General features: G+C 29.2%; 1 protein-coding gene across 1 annotated transcript; it reads left to right on the top strand.

The window, feature by feature from the left end:
• Positions 1 to 14,092: 14,092 nt before the first annotated feature.
• LOC125876700 (xyloglucan endotransglucosylase protein 6) lies at positions 14,093 to 15,765 on the top strand. The gene is made up of 4 exons (XM_049557929.1): positions 14,093 to 14,295; positions 14,392 to 14,492; positions 14,853 to 15,046; positions 15,153 to 15,765. The coding sequence occupies exons 1-4, from the start codon at positions 14,136 to 14,138 to the stop codon at positions 15,586 to 15,588; spliced, it is 891 nt and encodes a 296-aa protein (XP_049413886.1). The 5' UTR covers positions 14,093 to 14,135; the 3' UTR covers positions 15,589 to 15,765.
• Positions 15,766 to 24,695: the final 8,930 nt, after the last annotated feature.

Raw genomic sequence — 24,695 nt, 5'->3', positions numbered from 1 at the left:
ATCTAAAGATGAAGATGGTGTAACAGTTGAGGTAATTTGAATAAAATTATTTGTATAAACTTTTGAAGTTTGGATCTACAATTTATTATATATTTTCATACAAATTCATATTTTGTATATACGAATTCAATTGTATATATATGAGGTAAAGGGAAATCTCATTTTAGTTTTTCAAATAAATTACATTTTACTATATTTCTTTGTATTTGGGTTTGGTTTGGGTCAAATCTGTACCCATAGTTGTATAATAATTGTATAATTGTTATTCAAATTGTATAATATTATTTGTATAAACTCTTCAAGTTCGGATCCACTATTGTATAGTTGTTGTTTTCATATGTACTCTTGAGGTTTGTTGTTTGTATAAATTCATATATTCATAAACGCATTTTCTCTAAAAACTACCCCCTCGATAACGTAGTCAATGTAGCAGTTTGCATCATCCCATTTTTCAGAATATATTACCAAAATATTGATGGAGGACATTCATGTACAGATAGAAATAACTCATGTATACATATACAAACAGGAATTAAAAAATATACAAACACACATTCAACAGACAACTTTTCCACAAAATAAATAATGTAAAATTATACATATACAAATATACAAGTCAACAATCAAATTATACAAGTCCACAAATCAAATTTATGTCAATTATACAACTACAAGCGTAATTAGTTAACTTATACAAACAACTTTTCCACATAATTTCCACCCAACAATCAATTATACACATACAAATACTAATTTCATCAAGTCTAATTATACACATACAAACACTAAGTTATACGATTCTACAAATAATGTAAAATTATATATATACAAAACATACAAGTCTATAAACAATCATTTGATTATACAATTACGAACGTATACAATTTGACATAAACTATAGTAGATTATACAATTGATTTCTATTTTTATACATTTACGTACTAAAATTGCAGATATCAAGTTGTATGTCTCGATCAATTCAAATACAATTGAAAACAAATTCTTCACCGAAACTCCAATTTATCAATGGAGTAATTATACAATCACAGATAAATTTAGTTAATTCTCGGTTTATTAAAATACAATTGTAAACAACTGTTAGAATGAAACTCCAATTATTAATGGAGAATGTATACAATTACATATACAAATCAGTTCAATTGCTCTGTTTTTTCAAGTTCTTCATCTACATAAATGCAAATCAAAAACACGAATCAATGCAAATCAAATATATGTTTCTAGCTGAGAAAATTGAGTTGCCGCCGAGATTCGATTGGATGTACGAGGATGAAATCAATTGGGTTGTACGAAGAAGATATAACTGGAAGGAAAGTTTAACGAGCTAATATTCCGTGAATTAAGGAATTTTATACCTTTTTCTAGCCGAGATCACCGCCATAGCTTTCAAAAATTTGAATTCAATTTTGTATAAAACTTTGAAGAAAACAGAATTGCACAGCCGATCACCGTTGTAGCAACTTAAAAATATAGCTACTATTAGTAATTATGAAAACTTTAGCTAATGAGAGTAATTAATTTAATTATGATAGCTATAAGCGAAAGTTTTCCTTCTTAATAAGCGCGCTAACTAAAATAGACATGAGGGAGTAAAAGTACTGGTAGAGTAACTTAAAATGAATTTTACTCTTTCTATTCACTTTTACTTATCAACTATTCTAAAATAGATTTATTTTTTTTCCACTTTTACTTATCACTTTTACTATACCAAGAAAGGAAAATTATTTTTTCCCATGCTTTAATATAAAATTAATTACTTATTTTTCAGATTATTTTTTCAACACCTAGTATTAAATATCAATTAATATGAATATTATGTTAAAATATTCATATTAATATGTTATTTTGGTGACGTACAAAGTTCAAAGTGAACAAATAAAAATAAACAGACGTAGAGTCTAAAATCCACGACATTATTTAATAAATTTAATTCATAGAACGAATATTGTTACTGATAATCGTAATTTAAAATAAAACATTATTCCCTACAGAACCGACCAACAGGGTTAAGGCGTCATAAAGCCGTTATTAACAGTAGCTAAACTGTCATTAACCTCTTTTTAATTGACTTACCTTGGGAGATGAGCCTCACCTCTAATATTTAATCTAAGGGAAAAGGCTCAAATATGTCATCAAACTTTTAGAAAAGGCTCATTTATGTCATCCGTTAAAAGTTTAGCCTATCTATGCTATTACTGTTTAAGAAAAGGCTCATTCATGCCATTATTTTTTAACGGTGGTTTTGCAAAACCATTTTTTACACATGGCCAATTATAATTCGGCTACGTCATTATTTTTTTCAGAATTTTGATTTTTTATTATAAAAAAAATAATGACATGGCCGAATTATAATTGGCCACGTGTAAAAAATGATTTTGCAAAAAATCTTTGTTCAGAATTTTGAATTTTTATTATATAAAAAATAATGACGTGGCCGAATTATAATAGGCCACGTGTAAAAAATGGTTTTGCAAAATCACCGTTAAAAAATAATGGCTTGAATGAGCCTTTTCTTAAACGGTAATGGCATAGATGAGCCAAACTTTTAACGGANCTTTTTAATTGACTTACCTTGGGAGATGAGCCTCACCTCTAATATTTAATCTAATTAAAAAGGTAAACATCAGATAGTACTTCGATACATAAAATCAAATATTACAGCAAAGATCAAATTAGTTAGAATCTTATAGTTAATTGAACATTTTTGTATTCCAAAATATATTCCAGCTTGAGGTTGTTATAAGGTAAAATTATGAGACTTTAAAACGTACTTAGACTTTGAAAAAGAGATGATGCAAGTTAATTTAATGATATTTGCGGTTTAATTATGAAGATGTTTCGTTTTGCTGGTGTTGGAAAGAATACTAAACTTTTTTTTGCTAAAACAAATTACTTCGATTCCTACTCATCTATGTTTGGAGGGGTTATATAGGGGTCGGGAGGGTGTTCACCCAAATTTCTTGACAAAAAATTATATTATATTTATGTATATATGAGATGAGTTTTTTTTACTTTTTTATTTTATGCATATATAGATTTTGAATTCAATCCTTAGAACATAAAATAAGAGATTGACTCAATCATTAGGAGGTTGAAAATTTATTTTGAGATTTCAAGTTTAAATCCTAGACACCACATTGTTATTTATCAAACTCCTAAGTGAAAATCCTATATTAGCAGTTGTATACTTAAATGTTAAGAATCGAGAAATAATATTTTGATACAATACTTATTCGTGTATTCAAAATCATTTTACTTGACACTATTTCATTACTAGCTAGTTCATATAGAAAAGAATGAATCATTTATAAATTTGAAAATAATTTAATTTAAATTTCTCATTTATTGTTTATCACACTCCTATTATCAAACATATGTTATATCATATTCAAAATCGATCACAAACTATGGTTGTGACTTGTGAGTTGGAGATATAAATCACTCATGGCTATAGTAATAGGAGAGTAGAGTAAAATCAAATAAACGAGCGTTCTGCCCGCCAAATGTGCGACAAGGGCACTGGATAGGAGCTTGTTAAGCCAGTAGTCCAATGAACCGGGCGAGGCATTCGAAGAAAGAGAGAGCATACATAATAAAACTGGTGTTTTCCTGGTTCAATATCTACTGTGGGCTGAAGTTACATTCAACCAACATTAGGCCCATTTCAGCTTCATTCGACATCTGTTGTGGGCCGGAACACTCTAATTATGTTGCTTGGACAGTCTAGATTCCTTGTTTTATAAGAAAAGAATTACGTATATAATAATCGTTAAAGTTGAGCTGCATCTTATTCCAAATTTTCTTTATGCATTAACATGTGTCTATTTACCTATCATTTTTCAAAACAGTGCCTAAACTTTCGTAGTAAACTCAAAAGAGAAACTTACGTAAATGTACACTTCAATTATTTTGCTTATCATCCCACCTAATTTTATTCTGGCCTCTTTGGACTGCGCAGCTTTCTAATTTGGGCCCAAGCGGTGGATTGGGTTAAGAATCATCAGGCCCGTTACATCTCCGATTTCTATGTATTTTTTCTGATTAAATCCGGGAATAAGATTTCTTGATCATTTATAATATAAATAGTATTTACGATCTATTATATGTAAAATAAAGTTATTTTTTTGTGTAAAAATGAAGCTATTTTGCTTGCTTTCGAAGAGAAATTTCAAAAGTCCAGACGCTCAATTGATTAAAAAAACAACTAATTATATGTTTAATTCTTATCCCAGGATTTTCTAGACATATAGAAAGGGTACAAGCTAATTTTTTACAACAAGAGAAAAAGCTGACAAACATAAAAACGTAGGTTAGTTCTCGCCCTCTTTTAATCCGCGAAAGTGAGACGAAAGAAAAAGCATATTCCATCACAAATTTTATAAAATGATATTTTAAAATATCATGTTTGTGTAGTCAATATGTGAATTTATTTTCCTAACCGATATTCAATATCCATATTGATTGGGGCGCAGCTAGGTGGAGACTCAGTAGCTTTTCCGTAGGCCCTATATTTGTACTAGAAAATTAAGTAATAACTTGTGAACCCCTAACAAAAGTGATTGACAACTCAATGATAAGGAAGGGGAAGGAAATTTAGAACCCACAAACTCCTAATGTTGTCTCCGTCTCTAGTGATATTGGTACTCGACTAAATTTAGATTCGCATCGAAAAGTCTCGCATTGATAAAACGCTTTCTAACATAAAGACAACTCTATATCCATGAAAATTCAAACTCAAGACTATTTAATTAAAAATAAAAGAATACTTACTATTTCACCTTAATCCTAATCAATCAATAACACAATATGTGAAAATCTTTGTCACTGACGGAATAGAGGAGTAGTGTATTGATGTGCAAATATGGGTGCATAGAATTCAACAGCCTCACGTGCATTGTATAGATATTTGGTTTTCCATGAAAACGCCGTCTTTTTATCACGTGTTACATTTGAGACTTTCTATGTCTTCTCAAATCTCCAAACTCTAATGCATTTATAAAGTAAAATGACTCCTTCCGTTCTTTTTTACTTGTCCTTTCTTTAACTTATACATTTCGAAAAATTAAAAGAATTATGTTACTATTAAAGATCTAATTAATTTAGCTATTGTTTTCTCTGATTTGAATTATTTGTCATGCTTTTTACAAATATTAAGACTTGAACTCCTTTGAGTGATTGTATATTAAGGTGCTCGTCGTTGGTTGTTAGAATAACACATGTTAGACGGATTTGTTTTAATTTCAAAATAAAAGAAATTTTTAATACAAAGAATTCAGATTATTCCGACGGAATTATAAATTTCAAATTTTTGAATGAATATTGAGAAGCACAAATAAAAAAAAAAAAAAGGTTGGGTGATGGCCTGATGAGTTGTTCAGTTTGGCATTGTTAGAAATTTTATGAACGGTATTCAAACTATAAATACTAATATTTTTTTTAATTCACAACAAAATGATTAAAATCAAATATAAAATAATATGTAACTAAAAAACAACTTAGGCCCAGTTTTAAAGCAAAAAAGGCAAGCCATAAAATAATATGAATAAATATGTGGGACAAGGGGAAAGAAGCTAAGCATCCAACTTCATGCACAGTCTTGCCACAGAGTTGTCACTCTCTATGGCGTCAAAGAGTATTCAAAATATTATATATACAAACATTAAGTAACGTTTGATCTATACATACAGTAATTTTCGATGAATAATGTTCGACTGACAATTTTTACATTACTATAGTTCCACCCATAGTTATAGTAGTCATATTACTCGCTCTGATTATTTTTACTCTAACATTTTAAGTTTTGCACATTTCTTAATAAACAATCATATTATATGTGTTATTGACGTATACTTTTAATATAATTTGAAAAATAAGTTATTTATGTTGAAAGGTAAAACACAAATAAAAAATTATCTTTTTATTGATATGCTAAAAATTACTACTTTCTCTCTCTCTAATTATTTGTTCACTTTTCTTTTTAGTTTGTTTCTAATTACTTATTCATTTTGACGAATCAAGAAAAGAAAGGATAAATTTATTTTACCCATTATGTCCTCTATTAATTACTTTGAAAAATGTAGAATTTCTTAAAAATTTTAAGTTTTTTTAATTTAACCACTTCATAATTAATATAGATAAAATAATAAACTCATTATGTCAATTATTAATTTTTATTAATAGATATGTCAATTTAAAAATTGACTAGTAAATAAGATAGAAAGAATAGTTATCATAGATAATTAAAAGTGAACGGAATAATATAAACCCAATGAAAGAATGGGTCTAATAATAGAGTTACTATATGTAGTAGTTGATGGTGCACAAGTTACTTGTTGGATTTTTACTGATTTTTGCAGAGATCGATAAGACATGTTTGACATTAAGATGTGTGCCTTCTCCTCTTTTCACATTTCTCACGTCACTTGCCTTCCTCTCTACTCTTTTCCCCAATGGACAAAACTTCTTCCTTCTCCCAACCCAATTCTAAGTTCCAAAATTTCATTCACTATTTAGTATTCGTATTGAAGCTCGATTATTTTCTATATGTATTGTGTAGGGCTTCATTTGGAGAGGAGGGTGAAACACTTTTTATCAAAGATTTTTTTATATCAGGGATTGAACCAGAAACTTCTACTACCTTCATCCATTTTAATTATCATAGTTTCCTTTTTTAGAGTCAAAACAATACTCTATATGCCCCTAATTACTTGTCCACTTTTCCTTTTATAGTTGTCCTTAATTACTTGTCCATTTTGACAAATTAAGAAAGGACAATTTTTTCTATCTATTATACATCGATTAATTACTTTGAAAAAGATAGAACTTTTTGAAAAGCTTAAACTTTTAATTCACCCACTTCATAATAAATAGGGGTAAAATGGTAAAGTCACTATGTCAATTATTGTTTTCTTAATAGGTGTATCAATTCAAAAGTTGACAAGTAATGAGGGACAGAGGGAGTAGTTACTTTGACTAACATTTTACGATGTAATTTTTCATCATATTGATAAGTAAAAAATTGGAATTTATAGTACTTTTCATATAGTTTTTGAATATAGAAACTTTTTGGTGTAAAATATCGAATTAATGTAATCTANTTTCGTTCCCATCTCTCAGATCTCGCTCGCCACTCTCTCAAATCTCGCTCTCTCACTCGTCTCTCTCACTTTATACAAAAACGCAAATGTATAAAATGCGTGAAAATTGTATATATACATATATTTTCGTTCCCCTCTCTCCCCTCTCCTAGATCTCGCTCGCTCACTCGCCTCTCTCACTTTATACAATTGATCTTTTTATATATGTATACCAAAGCAGATTATACAACTGTTTTTTTGTATATGTATAGAGAATTTTACATATATATGTTTGTTATGGAGCGCAATTATGCAAACTTTGCTATAACATACAAATATGAATTTTGTGTTTGCTATATGTGAAAGTTAATTATCATAGTTTCCTTTTTTAGAGTCAAAACAATACTCTATATGTCCCTAATTACTTGTCCACTTTTCCTTTTATGGTTGTCCTTAATTACTTGTTCATTTTGACAAATTAAGAAAGGACAATTTTTTTTATCTATTATACATCGATTAATTACTTTGAAAAAGATAGAACTTTTTGAAAAGCTTAAACTTTTAATTCACCCACTTCATAATAAATAGAGATAAAATGGTAAAGTCATTATGTCAATTATTGTTTTCTTAATAGGTGTGTCAATTTAAAAGTTGACAAGTAATGAGGGACAGAGGGAGTAGTAACTTTGACTAACATTTTACGATGTATTTTTTCATCATATTGATAAGTAAAAAATTGGAATTTATAGTACTTTTCATATAGTTTTTGAATATAGAAACTTTTTTGTGTAAAATATCGAATTAATGTAATCTAATTTAACTTTGAAAATTAATCAAATTGACTTTTGAAAAACGCAACATGACAATTAAAAGTAGACCGATCGAATAGTAAAAAAAACAATCTCATCCGTTACACCATATCAATTGACGATGAAAAATATTGAGTGTTAAATTTTGTGCATCCTAGAGAAGAGAGTAGATTTCTATAGATTCAATGACCTATTACTATTAACCACTACATTAAATTTTGTGGGTTGTCGTAGAGTAAATTTGAATACCATCGATACAGAAAAACATATATATTGATACTTCAAATTGAATTTGTATTTGAAGCACTTGTATTAGGGTTTAACTATGTCATTTTGACACATTATATTGACTTGACGAGTTATGCGAATTCACAACAAACATGCGTGTGAAAAGGCAAAAAAAGTACAAAAAAATAATCATAAAAGCCTAAAGGTTACAAAATAAATTCCAAGTGCAATTTTTTTTTTTTCAAATTTTAGTTTGTCTATTTAGAAGATGTGAAGTTTTTTGAGTTTCATTTTAATTTTTAAAATATATTTCCTTTTTAATAAACTAAAAACATCTCATGTAATAAGTTAATTTATTGTTTTCCTACGTCAACAACGAGTGTATCATACTTTATTTTTTTGTTAATTGAGTATGCAATTAAAATGTAATTTAGTTAAATAAAATTTTAGATCAACTTTAGGTTATGTTTGTGTTCAACCAAATATAAAGTTCAAAATATTCGTTCAATTATTTTCCATTAGTAGAGAATCATAGTAACTTAGTTGGTTGATTATATGAACTCTCACATTTTTGGTGAGCGTTCGATTTTTCACATTGTAATCCTCTCTCCCATTTCCCTATCTGCACCCCAATTTTTCCTTTTTTAAAAAATTCCACTAGAAAATGACCAAGCTAATACGTTGTACTGTCCTTCAAATAATTAAATCATTTGAATGGTAATTATGTTACATTGAAAAGTAGTGTACCTTTTATAATGAAAACAAGTTAAGCCTTTGACAATTTGGGCATTGAATCAGAAGCCCATACACCCCCATAACAATTTGGGCATGCTCTGCCGGTAACTTTGAAGTTGACACATCCCTCAATGTTATTAAGTCATATGGAGGATTAGTTATGTATAATAATGGAAATCAAAGGTCTCGAATTCGAGCTCTGAATATAGAAAAAATCATGTTGGAAGCGTCATCTCCGAATGAACCCTATACAATGTGCAATCTGAATTTAGTCAGGCTCTATTTGGTCTCCGAACACTTTTCAAATGCCACTTATTTTCTTGCGGTAACATTCGATTTTAACTTGACATTAAGAAGCTATTATTGTCCAGCTTCCTAACCTATATCGACACTAAATTTGGACAGCAAGGAATCGTAGCATGGAAGACATAAAACTCATTTAATAAAATAAAATATGTACTATTGTAAAAAAACCTAACCACTTCCTTTCATTTATTATTTTTAAAAAAAATATGTAGCCTAAATTATATAAGAGGACTAGAATGGACTTTGTGTCCCACTTTTTGGCTTTCTTTATCTCTTCTTAAAACCTTTCGTCAACCCATGCGCTAATTAAGTTCTCTCTCCAAACAAATTACTTACTCTCTGCGTATTCATTTATAACTATCTTATTTTGATTAGATATAAAATTCTAAATTTAGTGGCGTAGCCATTTTTATATCAGTATATATAAGTAAAATGATAAATAAATTGGCTAAATAACATATTTTGGACACTTTTGACACAACAATGTGATGTAGCTTATTTGTTTCAGACTCCTTGAAAAAGTAAAATACATACGAACTTAAAGTGTTCATGTGTTCAAATCTCACTAGTAGCAATTTTTTTCACTTTTTAAGAAGAGCAGGTCCACTTCAGCACTTGGACACTTCGTGAAATTTCCCATAAGTAAAATTTCACTTTAAATGTTGTAATATTTAATTGAAGTTATTTATGGTACTAAAATGTCATTTATAAACATATCATCTAAATTGTTGGAATTAGAAAGTTATCGAATATAGAAAAAACAAATTCCTATTTGAAACATATTTAATTAGAACTAGAAATTTATCAAATATAGAAAAGGAAAAAAAGAAGGAGAAACTACTTAGTAATTAGACGTACTTCACTGCCATTATTATTATTATTATTATTACTTTCAAAATATTAAATATTTTATCACTAATTAAGATTTTTCTATCATATATTGAGAAATATTCACTTAGATACAAGTATTTTTGCTACCAGATACACTAGAATAGGGAGAGAGGTGAGTGAGATTTTTTTATGTATTTCAGATATATGTGAATCATACTAGATACATATATCTGGTGTGATTCGCATATGACGAGAAAAGTGAACGAGATTTGTTATGTATCTCATATACATACAAATTCACTTGGATACAATCTATTTAAAACAAATTTGACACATGTCCTCAGATACATGAAATTGGACGTACTTGATTGCATCTGGACTCATCTAAATACTTTAAGTTGCAATCTTTCTCATACTAATATGATTAAAAAATATATATATATACAATTATTAGGGATAGTTTGGTAGCTGGACTTCTTCCTTTCAACTTGATTGTCAATTTTCTAAATCAATTGAATGCTAAAAAGATTAAAGAAATAAAGTTGATAAAATACATCCATCAACTCAGTGCTCCTTTATCGAAAACCCAAAAAATAAAAAGGATAAAAAATTATTCTCTTTGTTTCAATGAAAAGAGCAATTCAATTATGAAGATTTGACACAACACCAATCAAACAGTACATTTCTTTCGGTGAACAAAGCAATTTCAATTATGGAAATTCATTTTTACCATAAAAAAAAACTTATTGACGTTAACATATCCAAAATAATATCATCTGGATCGTTTGGTTCGCTGACAAAGTTATTTCTAAATAATTTATCCATCTTTTGAACGAAATAAAATAATACTAAGTTTGAAATATCAATTTATCACGAGATAAGTTATATTTTCAATTAAATAAACATAAATTTAATTTTGAGATATCTCACCTTACTCAGAAACGAAAAAACCTATACAGAGGATACATTATTTGAGGGATTCGATTAGAAATATATTACTATTACTTATTGGAAGACAACTGTTTTATCTGCAAATTGAAGTAAATAAAACATTCAACATGAGGATAATCTGGGATCTGTCTGAAGTCTCAACCAGATCTCACCTGCTACATTCCTCTTTATCATTTTGTAATTATAATTAATTCTCTGAATAACCTTTATATTTAATTACTAAACCCTAGCAAAAAAAACATTTTTTAGTGTATGCTTCTTTACTAATATTAGAATCCAGCTGTAGAATATTTCTTCGTTTTGTACTTAAAATGATACTCACCTCGTCCCAATTTATGTGTTACCTTTTATATTTTAGTGAGTTAAATACAATGTTTGGGTTACCATTTAAATTCATAACATATAATTATTTAACGAAGTTCGAATACTATCACATAAATTGAAACATAGTATACTAAACAAGTTGTGTAATATGGGACACATGCATGTTGAGGCTCTAAAATGTATACTTACTAATAAAGTGTGCATTGTAGATTCAAAATTATATAAGTAGCTTTAAATAAGAAAAGCATAGTATAAAGAGAGAAAAAAAAGAAGATGTTAAGAGTATGATAAGTGCGCCCTGGCAAAAAGTTGCAGCTGGCACTGACATTATCACACTATACAAATTCCAAAAACAAATGCAAAGAATAAAAGTAACCAACAACCCCACAAGCTTCTTCACTATCATCAAGTATAATTTCAAAAATAGATTTTTGAAAACATATGGTACGTATTCTTTGTAGTAGTAAATTTCTTGTAGATATTTGAATTAACGTCTAAACACATGATAAAATATTTTTCACATATTGAAAAGGTTTGTGTGTATGTTTATAAGCTCACCTTACATAAATTAGTAGATTATATAGAATATGCCGTCTCTTATATACAGATTCACACCAATTTGAACATGAATGACATTTCAAGTCTTATCGAGGTTAATTTGTATAATTAATGAATGTGACATATTTAAGTGAGCAACTTATCTATATAATAGACGTTTGAGAAAGCACACTTTAAAATTTTAAATCGAAAATATTTAGAAAACACTTTATAATATGTTTAGATATTCAATAGAAATATATTGCATATAATTTGAGAAACTAAATGAAATTTATTTGCAAATTTAAGATATTAACTACATAATTGAGATTAATGATGTAACGTGGCTGCGATTGTGTTTTCAATTATATTCCACCATATGTTCCTCATTTTATTTTCCTTCCTTCCACTCTTTGTTATTCATGGGCCAACCTTAGAAAAAAGATTGCTTCCCAATATATATAAAGTAATAAATCTTCTAACACGTTTAACTTATCGTAATATCTATGATTGCTATTTTAATAATATCATATTTTCAGTAACATAATTCATTCATACTATTAAGAATCACTCTCTATTGGAAGTTATGAATTATTAATTAAGGAGCGTCGGTAGAGGGTAAGTTGGGAATAATTAATTTTGAATCAAACAAATTAATGAACTCGAACTCAAAAATTTTAAATTTTCATTTCACCTCTAAATAATAAGCATAAGGATACAACAACTACAAACCCACTGAAATTCCACAAATTGGGATCTGGAAAGAATAAAGTACTACGCAATCTTACCATTATCTCTAGAAGGTAAATAGTTTGCTTCCACAATACCCCTCCCCCCTCCCAAACCTGACTCAAGCAAATAAGAGTAGTTATCAAAATAAAAACATAACATTTAATAGCAAAAGAGTGCGGCGCATATATGCAAGACATCGTAACATGAACAATAAGGTCCAGTCATCTATACACAGTAAATCACAAATGATACTCAAAAACTCTACACAAATACTACAATCGAGTCGTATCCAACCAAACATCAGAATAAGAACACTTCTCACCACCTATTATCCTTATACGCGACGTCCATACTCTTCTATCTAAACATGTCCTCAGGAATCTGCAAATACGTCATATCTATTATCATCTCTCCCTAATATAAGGATATTAACCATACAAAATATAATATGGAAAAATCTTTTTGGCCAAAAAATTTGGCCAGAATGATATTTTATCGGCATAATACATAAATATGTCCTTTAACTTGGCTTCAAATCACATTTATGCCCTTCAACTTTGAGTGTGTACAAGTACACATTTAAACTTGTATAAAGTTGAGCAAATAGACAACGCATGTCCTACATGGCATCTTTCATGTCATTTTTTGTCCTACGTGGTGTTCTACGTGTATTGTGTCACATAGGACTAATGTGTCTAGTTGTTCAACTTTATACAAGTTTAAGTGTTTACTTATGCATATTCAAAGTTTGAGGGCATAAATGTGAAATGAAGCTAAGTTAAATGATACATTTATGTATTATGCCTATTTTATCTATGTTATTTTACCTTTTTAAAATATTCTTACCCTTTTAACTTTAATACTTTTTAATTAAAAAATGAAAAAAAGTTCAGTTTATTTTAAAATAAAAAAAAATATTATGATTTTTTTTCAATTTTCTTACCAATTTCTGACCAAATTTCCTCATTATTTAGCACTTCCTATATAATATATGCATTATACATTAATTATGTCTCTCAATAAATATCTAACTATACTTATATCTTTAAATTCATATAAAATTGAGCAAATGAAGATATATCAATATATGTCTACTTATAAACTTCTATTGTACGAATTAAAAGAATTGTCTTTTTTTCACTACACGCGAATAGAATACTTAGCTTTTACAAAGGAAAAAGAATTTCCCTTTTTTTAAAAATCTGCTACAGCCAAAATTAATGACAACTGTACACTGCCATAACCCAGCTGTAATATTCCACGTGTCAATCTATCATTAGTCAAGTACAAGTACTCATCCTTTTCTCAATAGTGACTACACCTACTGTGCTGTTCCCCACCATGGGACCAACTTTTTTTTAATTCCAGCTAAGCCAATTAGTGCTAACGGCTATAATATTTTTCATTTTTTTACCCTCTGACACATCGAGTATCGTGTCCTACGTGGACAATGACGTGTAACTTAAATGTTTGTTGACGTGGCACTATGGCTTCTCATTTTTGCTATAAAATGCACTCCATTTCATTCTGGCCTATTCATCTAAAAAACAAGAGATAAATTCATATAACTCTGAAATTAAAAAAAAAAATGGTATCTTTTAATTGTGTTTTTTCGAGTTTTGTTGTGCTGTTTATGGTGGGTTTGGTTAGCTCTGCAAAATTTGAGGAGCTGTATCAACCCAGTTGGGCTTTTGACCATTTGACAACTGAAGGAGAAATTCTTAGAATGAAATTGGACCATCTTTCTGGTACTTTTTTTTGAGTTTTTTTAATGGTGTATTGTTATAAATTCAAGATTTTTTTGGTAGTTTTGCTTATTTGCTGGTTTTTATGTGTAATTTCAGGTACCGGGTTTCAATCAAAGAGCAAATATATGTTTGGGAAAGTTACTGTTCAGATTAAGCTTGTTGAAGGTGACTCTGCTGGAACTGTCACTGCATTCTATGTAAGTGTAAAATTGATCTCTTCGTCTCAGTCATTTTAGTTTATTTCATGTCAATAGAATGTATATTTTAATGACATAGTACTAGTTTTTATCTTGAATTTTTGAAATGACGACGCTGATTTTGGGAATAATTTTTTTTTTGTTGTTAAAACAACACTTATTTAGGGGCGTAATGAAATTTCTAAAGACCGACAATGTTAGTAGTGCGACATTATATCAGATTTTTCAGTACATGCATTGGGTCATAATTTCAAGTTCTGTGAACCATGTTAAATTGTAATAAATCTAGCATTTAGTTCATTGTTCTATTGGATTGAGTATATCTTATGGACTCTGTTTTTACTTGTGAATAATATGCAGATGTCATCAGATGGACCAACCCACAATGAGTTTGATTTTGAGTTTTTAGGCAATACAACTGGTGAACCATATACAGTACAGACCAATGTATATGTCAATGGTGCTGGTAACAGAGAACAAAGATTGAAGCTTTGGTTCGATCCATCGAAGGATTTCCACTCTTATTCCATCATGTGGAATCAACGTCAAGTTGTGTAAGTATCCTAATTCTTGAAATCACAAAGATTCGTTTAATTTTTCAAGAATCGAGCTTGAATGTTTGTTCTTGATTACTTAATTTTTGAATTTGTTGTAAAACAGATTCTTGGTAGATGAGACCCCTGTTCGTGTGCATTCGAATTTGGAGCACAGAGGAATCCCATACCCCAAGGATCAACCAATGGGTGTGTATAGTTCAATTTGGAATGCAGATGATTGGGCTACACAAGGCGGGCTTGTTAAGACTGATTGGTCACACGCGCCTTTTGTAGCATCCTATAAGGGATTTGAGATTAACGGTTGTGCGTGTCCAGCAACTGTTGCAGCTGCCGAGAATACTCGGCGGTGCAGCAGTAATGGACAAAAGAAGTACTGGTGGGACGAACCTGTTATGTCCGAGTTGAATGTGCACCAGAGTCATCAGCTGATTTGGGTCAGGGCGAACCATATGGTTTACGACTATTGCACGGATACTGCTAGGTTCCCTGTTGCCCCTGTTGAGTGCCAGCACCACCAGCACAAGACTAATCATTACTAGGTGTGGAGGAAAATTGGGGTTCAGTCTTGCATTGTATAAAAAGATTAGACAAAAAGAAAAAAATGACATGAACTCCATGTTACATATTTTTGGTGCCACTTTATGTTGTAGTATGTAAAAATTTTCATTATCTCTTTGTTTTGTTCTTTTTAATGAAGTATTTTCATTTGCATTCTACTCTTAGCCCAAATATTACTTATTGCTATTTTTATTATTATTGTTAAGTGATGAGATCAACTAAATTAACTATTGGCTCCCGTTTGGCCATAAGATATAAAATGAATCAATAACTAGTGTAGATAAAAAATTTAAATTTGATTCGAAATACATAAAGGTGTATTTTAAATAATATTGCGGGGTGTACGGAAACATGACTAAAATCGTATTTATGTTGTCAAAATCAAGTTTATGAGGCAATTTTGCACATTTCCATGTGATAATTGTGTATAATTTTATAGCATTTTATTTCTATGTTGGTCCCGCTACGAACTCACGGGCTGCATCATGTCCCCTAGTGGGGACAACAAGAGAAATAAAATAGGTATAAATATGAGGGTCCATGTCGAGGCAGCACAAATAGGGGTGTCACTTCAGATTTATCTTTTGAATTTTAATATAACTTTATGTGTCATTTGATATATCGCCATGAAAATTTATAGTAATTATTAGCTTTCGCATGATAGCCTTGTTATTTTGATCCAAACACTTTTCTATTTGAGAAGATCAACAAAACTCAAATTGTGGTAGGTGAGTGTCTTGTGCTCGAGCACTCTACTTTTGAATTGCTCAAACCTTCTCTCAAGTTGAGTCCAATTAAAGATGAAGAAGTACCTATCATTCCATCACTCGTGTTTTAGATGTTACAGCCTAGGATGGGGACATTAACTCTATTAAATAAGTTATTGAGGTTGCAAGGCAAATGAAAGATGCATTAATGTGGCTGTTGTATATCACATCGAATAGTCATTCATATTGTACACGAGAAGTAATTTACTTTGAATTATTGTACCACAACTCTTCTTTTAAACAAACAAACAAGGGAAAAAAAGAGAGAAGAAAATCAATTCACAAGGCTTGTTAAATTACGTATACCGCTTGGGCAATTACTCTTTTGTTTATCTATATTTGGTACGTGAAAAATGTTTTCTAAAAAAAAATGTTTTATAGGTAAACAAAATACAAGTATATTAAAAGCATTTACATATATCATTTATATAAAATATTATGGAGGTGTGGGTGGGGGATAGAGTGTAGGTTGGTAGAAGAGATGGGGTGATCTACAAGAGTGTGGGATGAAAATGAGATATATTGGAAAGTGAAGACGACATAATGAACTTTGAACGATGCTTATGTAACTTTTTTTTTTTCTATTTTCATTTTGAAAGATCATTTTCTCATATACTTTTTTAAAAAAAAACTTATTTTCTTATAGAAAATATCTACCAAAGAAAAATTGAATCGTTTCTCCTGAAATTTTTTCGTCAAAAATGGGAAGGAGATTACAATGTGGAGAATTGAATCCTTACCAATAAGATGAGAGTTCAGGACCTCAGGTAGTCAATCAACTGAGCGATTAAAATTTTCCTACCCTAAAAAGTGTTAATAAGTGCGATAGGTTGGTAATGTAAGTGGTACTACCTTCGTCCACTCTTAATTGTCATACTTTTATTTTTTAGAGTCAAACGATAATAACTTTGACTAATATTTTACGATATATTTTTCCATCATATTGATATGATAAAAAATTGGAATTTATAGTACTTTTCTTATAGTTTTTGAATATCTAAATGTTTTGTTAAAATATCGAATTAATGTAATCTAATTTAACTTTAAAAATTAATTAAATTGATTTTCGAAAAGCACAACATGACAATTAGAAGTGGAGAGGGAGTATTAATAGTTTTTGTCTCGTGATGCTCATGACCTTTATGCCTCAATAATTCAATGTTATAAAGTCAATTAACCTCTGACTAGATACCCTAATGAATATATTTTATCACAAATAAGACTACATGAAAGACTCCTACGTCTTGACCTAAACTTTAAAATATGTTATCCCAATATAATTATGACATTACCACCTACTTAAGGAGTATTGATATCCACCAATACCATGCACTATGTATAAGTGTGATACAACTGTGCTCATAATTATATTCCTATATGAAATCATAAATAGGCCATTAGCTAAATTAATCATTGTTATAATGACCATCATTTTATATCCATTTTTACTATGATTAAAGAAATAAATTTTAAATATAATTTAACTTCAAACGTTGACTCATAATTAGTCGAGAATTGATCAAGATAATATCATAAGACCTTATGACACCCCTTAATAATTGATATGAAAAGCTCAAAATGAAATCCTCGCACACCTAGGTCTGTTAACTTGAGCGTGAACAAGTATAATATGAGCCCCAAATCGATAGACAAAAATTGAGATGAGTCTGACTCTGATACTATTATAAAAAATACAATGAGAATCATTCAAAATCATATAAAAAAGACTATTACCATCCTTCATCAATCGAATTATGTAAAGGCCCATCATCTCAATTAATCATTATCTACAGTATCTTTTATTTTTCTTATACCTTATAAAGCACTATAACTCTATTAAAAATATAGTGAAAGTAATAAAGAGAAACAGCTGGAGCCAGTGAAATTATTTATTACGCCTTTCAATCAAAGAGTGGGGCTAATTTGAAATGAAATGAGTTCTCTATGGAGGGTACTGTTAGAGTTTGAGACAAAATCAAAATTTTAATTTTATAATTTTAAATTTTCTAACAACGATTTCAAGTGTTAATAATCTAGTCCTAAACTTAATACTATTTATAAAATATAAATATCATATTTGAGCAAATATTATTGAATTCAGCTGAATCCGTTGCTAGACTTCTAGCTCCAGTACCCTTGCTTTTGGATCATCCTCAAAGAAAATATCATCCTTTGGGGAATGGGACAATCCAATGCTTTTGAATTTGTGCTTGGCTGACACCCCAATTATTGACTTCATTGTGGACCTAATTTTTTTTATATATATAGTGACAAAATATGCTAAGAGGTAGGGGGTGTCTAATCATACCAAAGGAGAAGCCAAAACTCTTATCTTCACTAGAGAACTTCTAATTTGGACCACATAAAATATCATGGTTAAATCAAAAGTGAAATTGAAAAAAATGGTTAATGTGAGTTCAATTTCAGAACAAAACAATAGAAATGGGGACCCAATGAATTATTTCAGTGAGTTTGATTTATGGAGCAAATTGAAAGTGAAAGAAATACCTTTAATTTTACGTACCTACCATTATCTTTAGATAATCAACACGATTATTTACTATTTATTTAAAGTTATTTGAAGAAAAAATGGTTAATGTGAGTTCAATTTCAGAACAAAACAATAGAAATGGGGACCCAATGAATTATTTCAGTGAGTTTGATTTATGGAGCAAATTGACAGTGAAAGAAATAACCTTTAATTTTACGTACCTACCATTATCTTTAGATAATCAACACGATTATGTACTGTTTATTTGAAGTTATCTTTTAAGTGACTTAATTCATTGAAACTTAATACTTTCTCAGATCAGTTCGCTTTTATTTGTTACATTTTGCTTTTCAAGAGTTATAAACTAAATGAATTTTAATCAATATTTTAAGATGTAGAAAAATTGCAACTTATAGTGTTTTTCTTATAGTTTGTAACATAAAAAAATTGAAATATTGAATTAATCTAGTTTAGTTTAGTTTCAAAGATTGATCAAATTGACTTTTGTAAAGTAAAACTTGACAAATAAAAATGAACGAATAAAACATTTTTTGTGATGCATATAAGTCCCCTAAACTTATTAAGTACTTTAAACTAAAAACAAGTTGGAGATAATAGTAGATTAATCTTGATGTACATGACTTTGGAATACAAAATTGGTTGAGACTTACAGGAAGGGTTTAAATCTAGGCACTTCAAGATTAGAGGCAAAAATCGGAATTTTAATCTTATGCGTTCTGAATTTTATAACAACAATTTCAAGTATTAATAATTGGATCCAAACTTAATATTTGTACCTTCTTAATACAAACTATTTAAGCAAGAGTTATTGAATTTGGTCGAATCTGTACTCTCGCTTCTTGCTCCACCCATGTTCAAGATACTCAAGAAAATAAGCATTTCACGATTATCTACATAGAATTTTAGTATTTAATCATATGATAAAACTCTAGAAATATGTCATGAGTTTGAATATTTTAATTTAACCGCATTATGATTAAAGTTACAACAATTGATTGGAATGGGCTTCTCATAGGCCCAAATTCATTTCCCTCTTGACAGTCAAACAAACCCAGAAAGAAAGTTGAGTTATAAATGGGTTGGGCTACTTTTTTCTGTTGTGGTTGGGTTTTATTTCAAATGAAAAGACAAGCACCAACGGGCTGGTCCATGAGAACAAAAAGAAGAAAAACTACGTAATTACACGAATTTTCCTACCATTTTACAAATTCTCTGTATAGTTTGAAATAACTACATATAAATAAACTTATTAACAATTTTATATCAAATTCAAGTCAAATACATCTAAATACATATATTTTTTCTCCAGATACACTATAAAGTACAAATACACATGGAGAAAGACGAGCGAGATGTGCGAGAAAGGACAGGGACAAGCAAGAAAGTCAATGTATGCCGAATACATGAGAATCACCCTAGATACATGTCATAGGGAGAGAGAGAGGCGAACAAGATTAGAGAGAGGTGAGAGAGAGAGTCGGTCATGTATTTGGTGACCAAAATCAACGATAACTTTCAAAAACTCACAAATATGGAAATCCCTTCACTTAGTAATTAATTGTAAAAAAGGGAGAAAATTAGAAGAAGCAAACAATTAGCAGTTAGGGCTTTGCTTTTAAGCATGCGCTTCATTAATGTTTCTTATAATCATTTGATTTTAAGTCAATATGATAAACATAAATTAAAAGTCATAAACTAAGATTTCAAATTTATAACTTTTGATTTATTAGTTAAAAACTAAAAGCCAATCTAAACAGACTCAAGCTAGTCTCATTTTCAAAATTTCTTACTCCAGAAAAAGTATATAGTTACAAAATATCAAAATAGTTGTTTTAGTATTGTTCTCTATCCCATTATTAATAGTTTTTGTTTCTTCTTTGGGCATAGTTTTACTACAAAACGAATATATTTGCATATCTTCCCAATTTTGTGATGGTCGTTAGTGGTTGCCTATCATAAGTCATAACAAATAATTTATTCTTGGGGTAAAATAAATAAATATATCATACAAAATTTCAAGTTTTAAAGAATTTATACCTTACTAAGCATAAATTTAATTGCTAAAGAATAAAAATTAAAGACTAATCATTTAAAAGAAAAAAATGTCTAATTCTTTTTTTTTTTTTGGTAAAGTTCCAAAATAGTTTTTACGAATATGATTGGTTTTGATTCTCGCAAGTCGAACAAATTATTTGTCCTATGACTTGGATTTAGTCCATCACGTGCGAAATGAGAGTTGTTGGATATTTATTATGGGCGGGATCACCTATGTGGACTAATTTGATCCAATTAGAAAAAAAAATTACTCTTGTATTAACTTTTACTTGTCATAGTTCGACTTGACACATCAATTAAGAAATAAGTAATGATATATGTATTTAACTAAACTATCCCCCAACAAATAATGTCTTAAAAAATGATTTGGAAAATAAGTATTTAATGCTGAGGGTAAAACATGAAAAAAAATTTGTCTTTTTTTTATATGTCAAAAGAATAAATAAAAATAAAAATATATTTTAGGAATAAGTAACAAATAAAAGTGAACGAGTATTACCACACCTCTTCTAGTGACCTATGGTTATCAACGTGGAAAAATCAAAATTTTCTTGTAATTTTTTCTCCTCTTTTATATGGGAGAAAGAAATAATAGATGCTTATAGAAAACACAAGAGAAAACTCTTTCTTCCTTTCTAATTCTCTAACAACACATACACAAGACATATAGTTTATGGATTCAAATCTTTGTTTTTTTAGTGATTCAAAATTTGACTTAGGGTAATTTGGTTGCTAGTAAGATCAACAATTTTTCTATTGCATTATGATACACAATCCGTTATTCTTACTTCTTGATTATTTTTACATAAACTGAGATATGTTTGATTTGAAGACAAGTTACGAGGAAATTAGTTATGCTAGTATTATTTTTTATTGATTATTATATTATATATTGTCCTAGCATTATTCTCTGTGAGAATGATCCTAATGACAGTCTATTCTATTGAGCTGCTCCCATAGTGTTCTTCCTTTGACACCATGCTTTGGGTCGACTTTTTAGCTAAAATAAATTAGTTCGTTATAGTTACTCTCGAGAAAATGAAATTAATTAAGATAGGGACCTTTTTAGTTAAACATACACATTATGGACCCCAATATATTCAAGGGAAAATACTACTACCTATTACAAGTAGATAACAGGAAAACAAACCTCTAACCGTTGTATCCCAGCTGGGGTTCCAGCTAATTGACAGATTACCTCACTTTTAAACTACTGGTTCTTAATCAACAACTTTGAATTTTACAAGTAGATATATAGAGAGAGAGTTCCACTTGCGCCCGGGGCGGAGCTAATAGGGATAAGGAGTTCATCTAAATTTTATTTAGCGAAAAATTATACTATTTATATATGATTGAATTTTTTTATTTATAAATATATAGTAAATTTAATTTGAGCATAATTACTTTAACTTCTTCATCTATTTACTTTTTCAGATTTTAAATTCGTATAAAAGATTCTGGCTCCGCTAGAGCATCCTAATATTGGATGAGAATTTGTCCAATGTAGGTGAGAGATATCAGAAGCCTTTAGGCATAATCTATACCACATGCACAATAAGCCAATGCCATTAATTGATTAATTATATATCTTTGTGTTTGTATTATTGGTTGCTAATAATATCTTCTTGCCCCCTTGAGCCCAGCCATGCTGCTATCTTGAGAGCACCAATCTTACCTACTCCTTCCCATCTATTTTAGTCCTAGTGACAAAAAATAATTAGTTCCACTATTTTAAAATAGATTTTTATTTTTACTTGTCAATTTTAACATATCAAGAAAATATATTTTCTTTCATGTTTTACTAGGATTACTAGGAGTATGCATCGGTTGGTTTAGTTCGATTTTTATATATTATCGGTTCGATTTATCAGTTTTCGATTTATAAATATACTAAACCAATAATTTTTTTTTTATTGATTGTCAATTTATCGATTTTGGTCTTTAATTATCCGATTTTTGGTTTAGCTAATAAGAAAATGCTTATAAAATAAATATATGTCTTCTTCAATAATTTGACGTGACAAGACAATAATGTAACTTTACAGAACACTCATAAATTAGAAATAATAATAACTAACATTAAAAGAATTATACAAGTGCAACACAAAGAGAAATTAAGAGGAATAAAGTTCTTATTTTAGATTTTGACGTTTTGTATAAAGTGAAGTAATGCATTCAAAGTAAATATGAAGTGTGAATTGGAGGTTAAAGGAAAAAGTAGTAACCAGTAAGGTACTAGGATTAATATTTAATATTTATGTAGGGTTAAAATAGTAAATTACTATAGTCTTAATGAGTTATCGGTTTACTCAATAATTCAATACTAAAATTCAAAACCAAACCGATAACCTAATATTTTTTATAAAATCATTAAAAATCCGTTAACCTAATACTCCCTCCATTGCATATTAAGTTAATTTTTGAGGTGTTTCACACCCTTTAAGAAAAGTAGATTAAGACATAAATTAAACCTAGTTTTCCATGTTTATCCTTGTTAATTATTGTCAAATTTATGATTAAAATAACTAAATATTAATTAATCACTAATTCCAATACTAACTAATCAAGGGTAAAATTGGAAGAACACTCTAAAAGTAGTCTTGAAAACTGAACAATTAAGTTAATTTGAAAAATGAAAAATACCTCAAAAATTAACTTAATATGGAATAAAGGGAGTAATAATAAACTAATAACATTTTTGATTTGCACACCCCTATATTTCCCCCTTAACATTAATTACTTATTTCTAAATTATTTTTTAAAATTTAATGAGAGCTCACTCACCCAGAATTATTTAGATTCAATAATTTCTAGAAGTCTTTTTGTCCAAAAATTTATGTGCCAAAATTCTTAGTACTATTTGTTTTATTTCTAGAATTTAAAAATAAAATGATTTATATAGTTGATTTTAACTTTTAAGAGTCAGAAGAGTCTAGAAAAGTCGGCGTCATGAATTTAACTCCATTTTACTTTTTTTAAAAATACTTTCCGTCGGTCCCATTTATTATTTCTTTGTTAACGTTTTAATTGATGTCATACGCAGTAATTAAAGCAGATGTCACTCTCCTTACCCACTTGCCGTCCATAATTTTACGTGTTATTACAGCTTCACAAACTCCACATTACTATCACATTATCAGGAAAGTTGTTTGTAATGGTACTAACTCTGTCTCGAGTTATGTGATGATGTTTTGATTAAATATAATTTTTTAAAAAATTATAATTTAAAATAAATCTTCATATTTTTATGGATAAAATAAACTAATTTAAAGTTAAATTATTAATTTAATTAAATTTAAAATGTATTGTTTGTTTTACATTGATTAAAAAGAGAGAATTATTGAATACACTTCAAAATTTGGAGTGATCTATTAGTTTTATACCTGAATTTTTAACAACCTTAAAAACACTCTCTACTTAACTAACTTAACTTAAATATACCCCTGATTTTGTCACATGAGTAAAATGCATCCTCAAAATTTTCTTCAAATTTATGGATGTTTTCGACAATTTTCTCAGTCAATAATTCTGAGATAAAACTAACAATTTTTTTTGTTGATGACAAGGGAAACCCATAGTAGAAAGGTAGTTTTAAGACCAGAGTAAAACCCACTGCTATGCAATAGCTCACAAATCACAATGAAAGGTAATTCGCACTAGGCAAGCCCAGTGTGACAAGCTTGCCCCAGAAGACAAACCCTTGCTTTTGCTGGCAAGGGGTTTCGAATTTGAAATCTCCAATATGGAAGTCCCA

This window comes from Solanum stenotomum, chromosome 9 (genome assembly GCF_019186545.1).
Source record: "Solanum stenotomum isolate F172 chromosome 9, ASM1918654v1, whole genome shotgun sequence".
Taxonomy (NCBI): domain Eukaryota; kingdom Viridiplantae; phylum Streptophyta; class Magnoliopsida; order Solanales; family Solanaceae; genus Solanum; species Solanum stenotomum.
The sequence above is the reverse complement of the archived record's forward strand: the minus strand, read 5'-3'. Positions and strand labels throughout refer to the sequence as shown.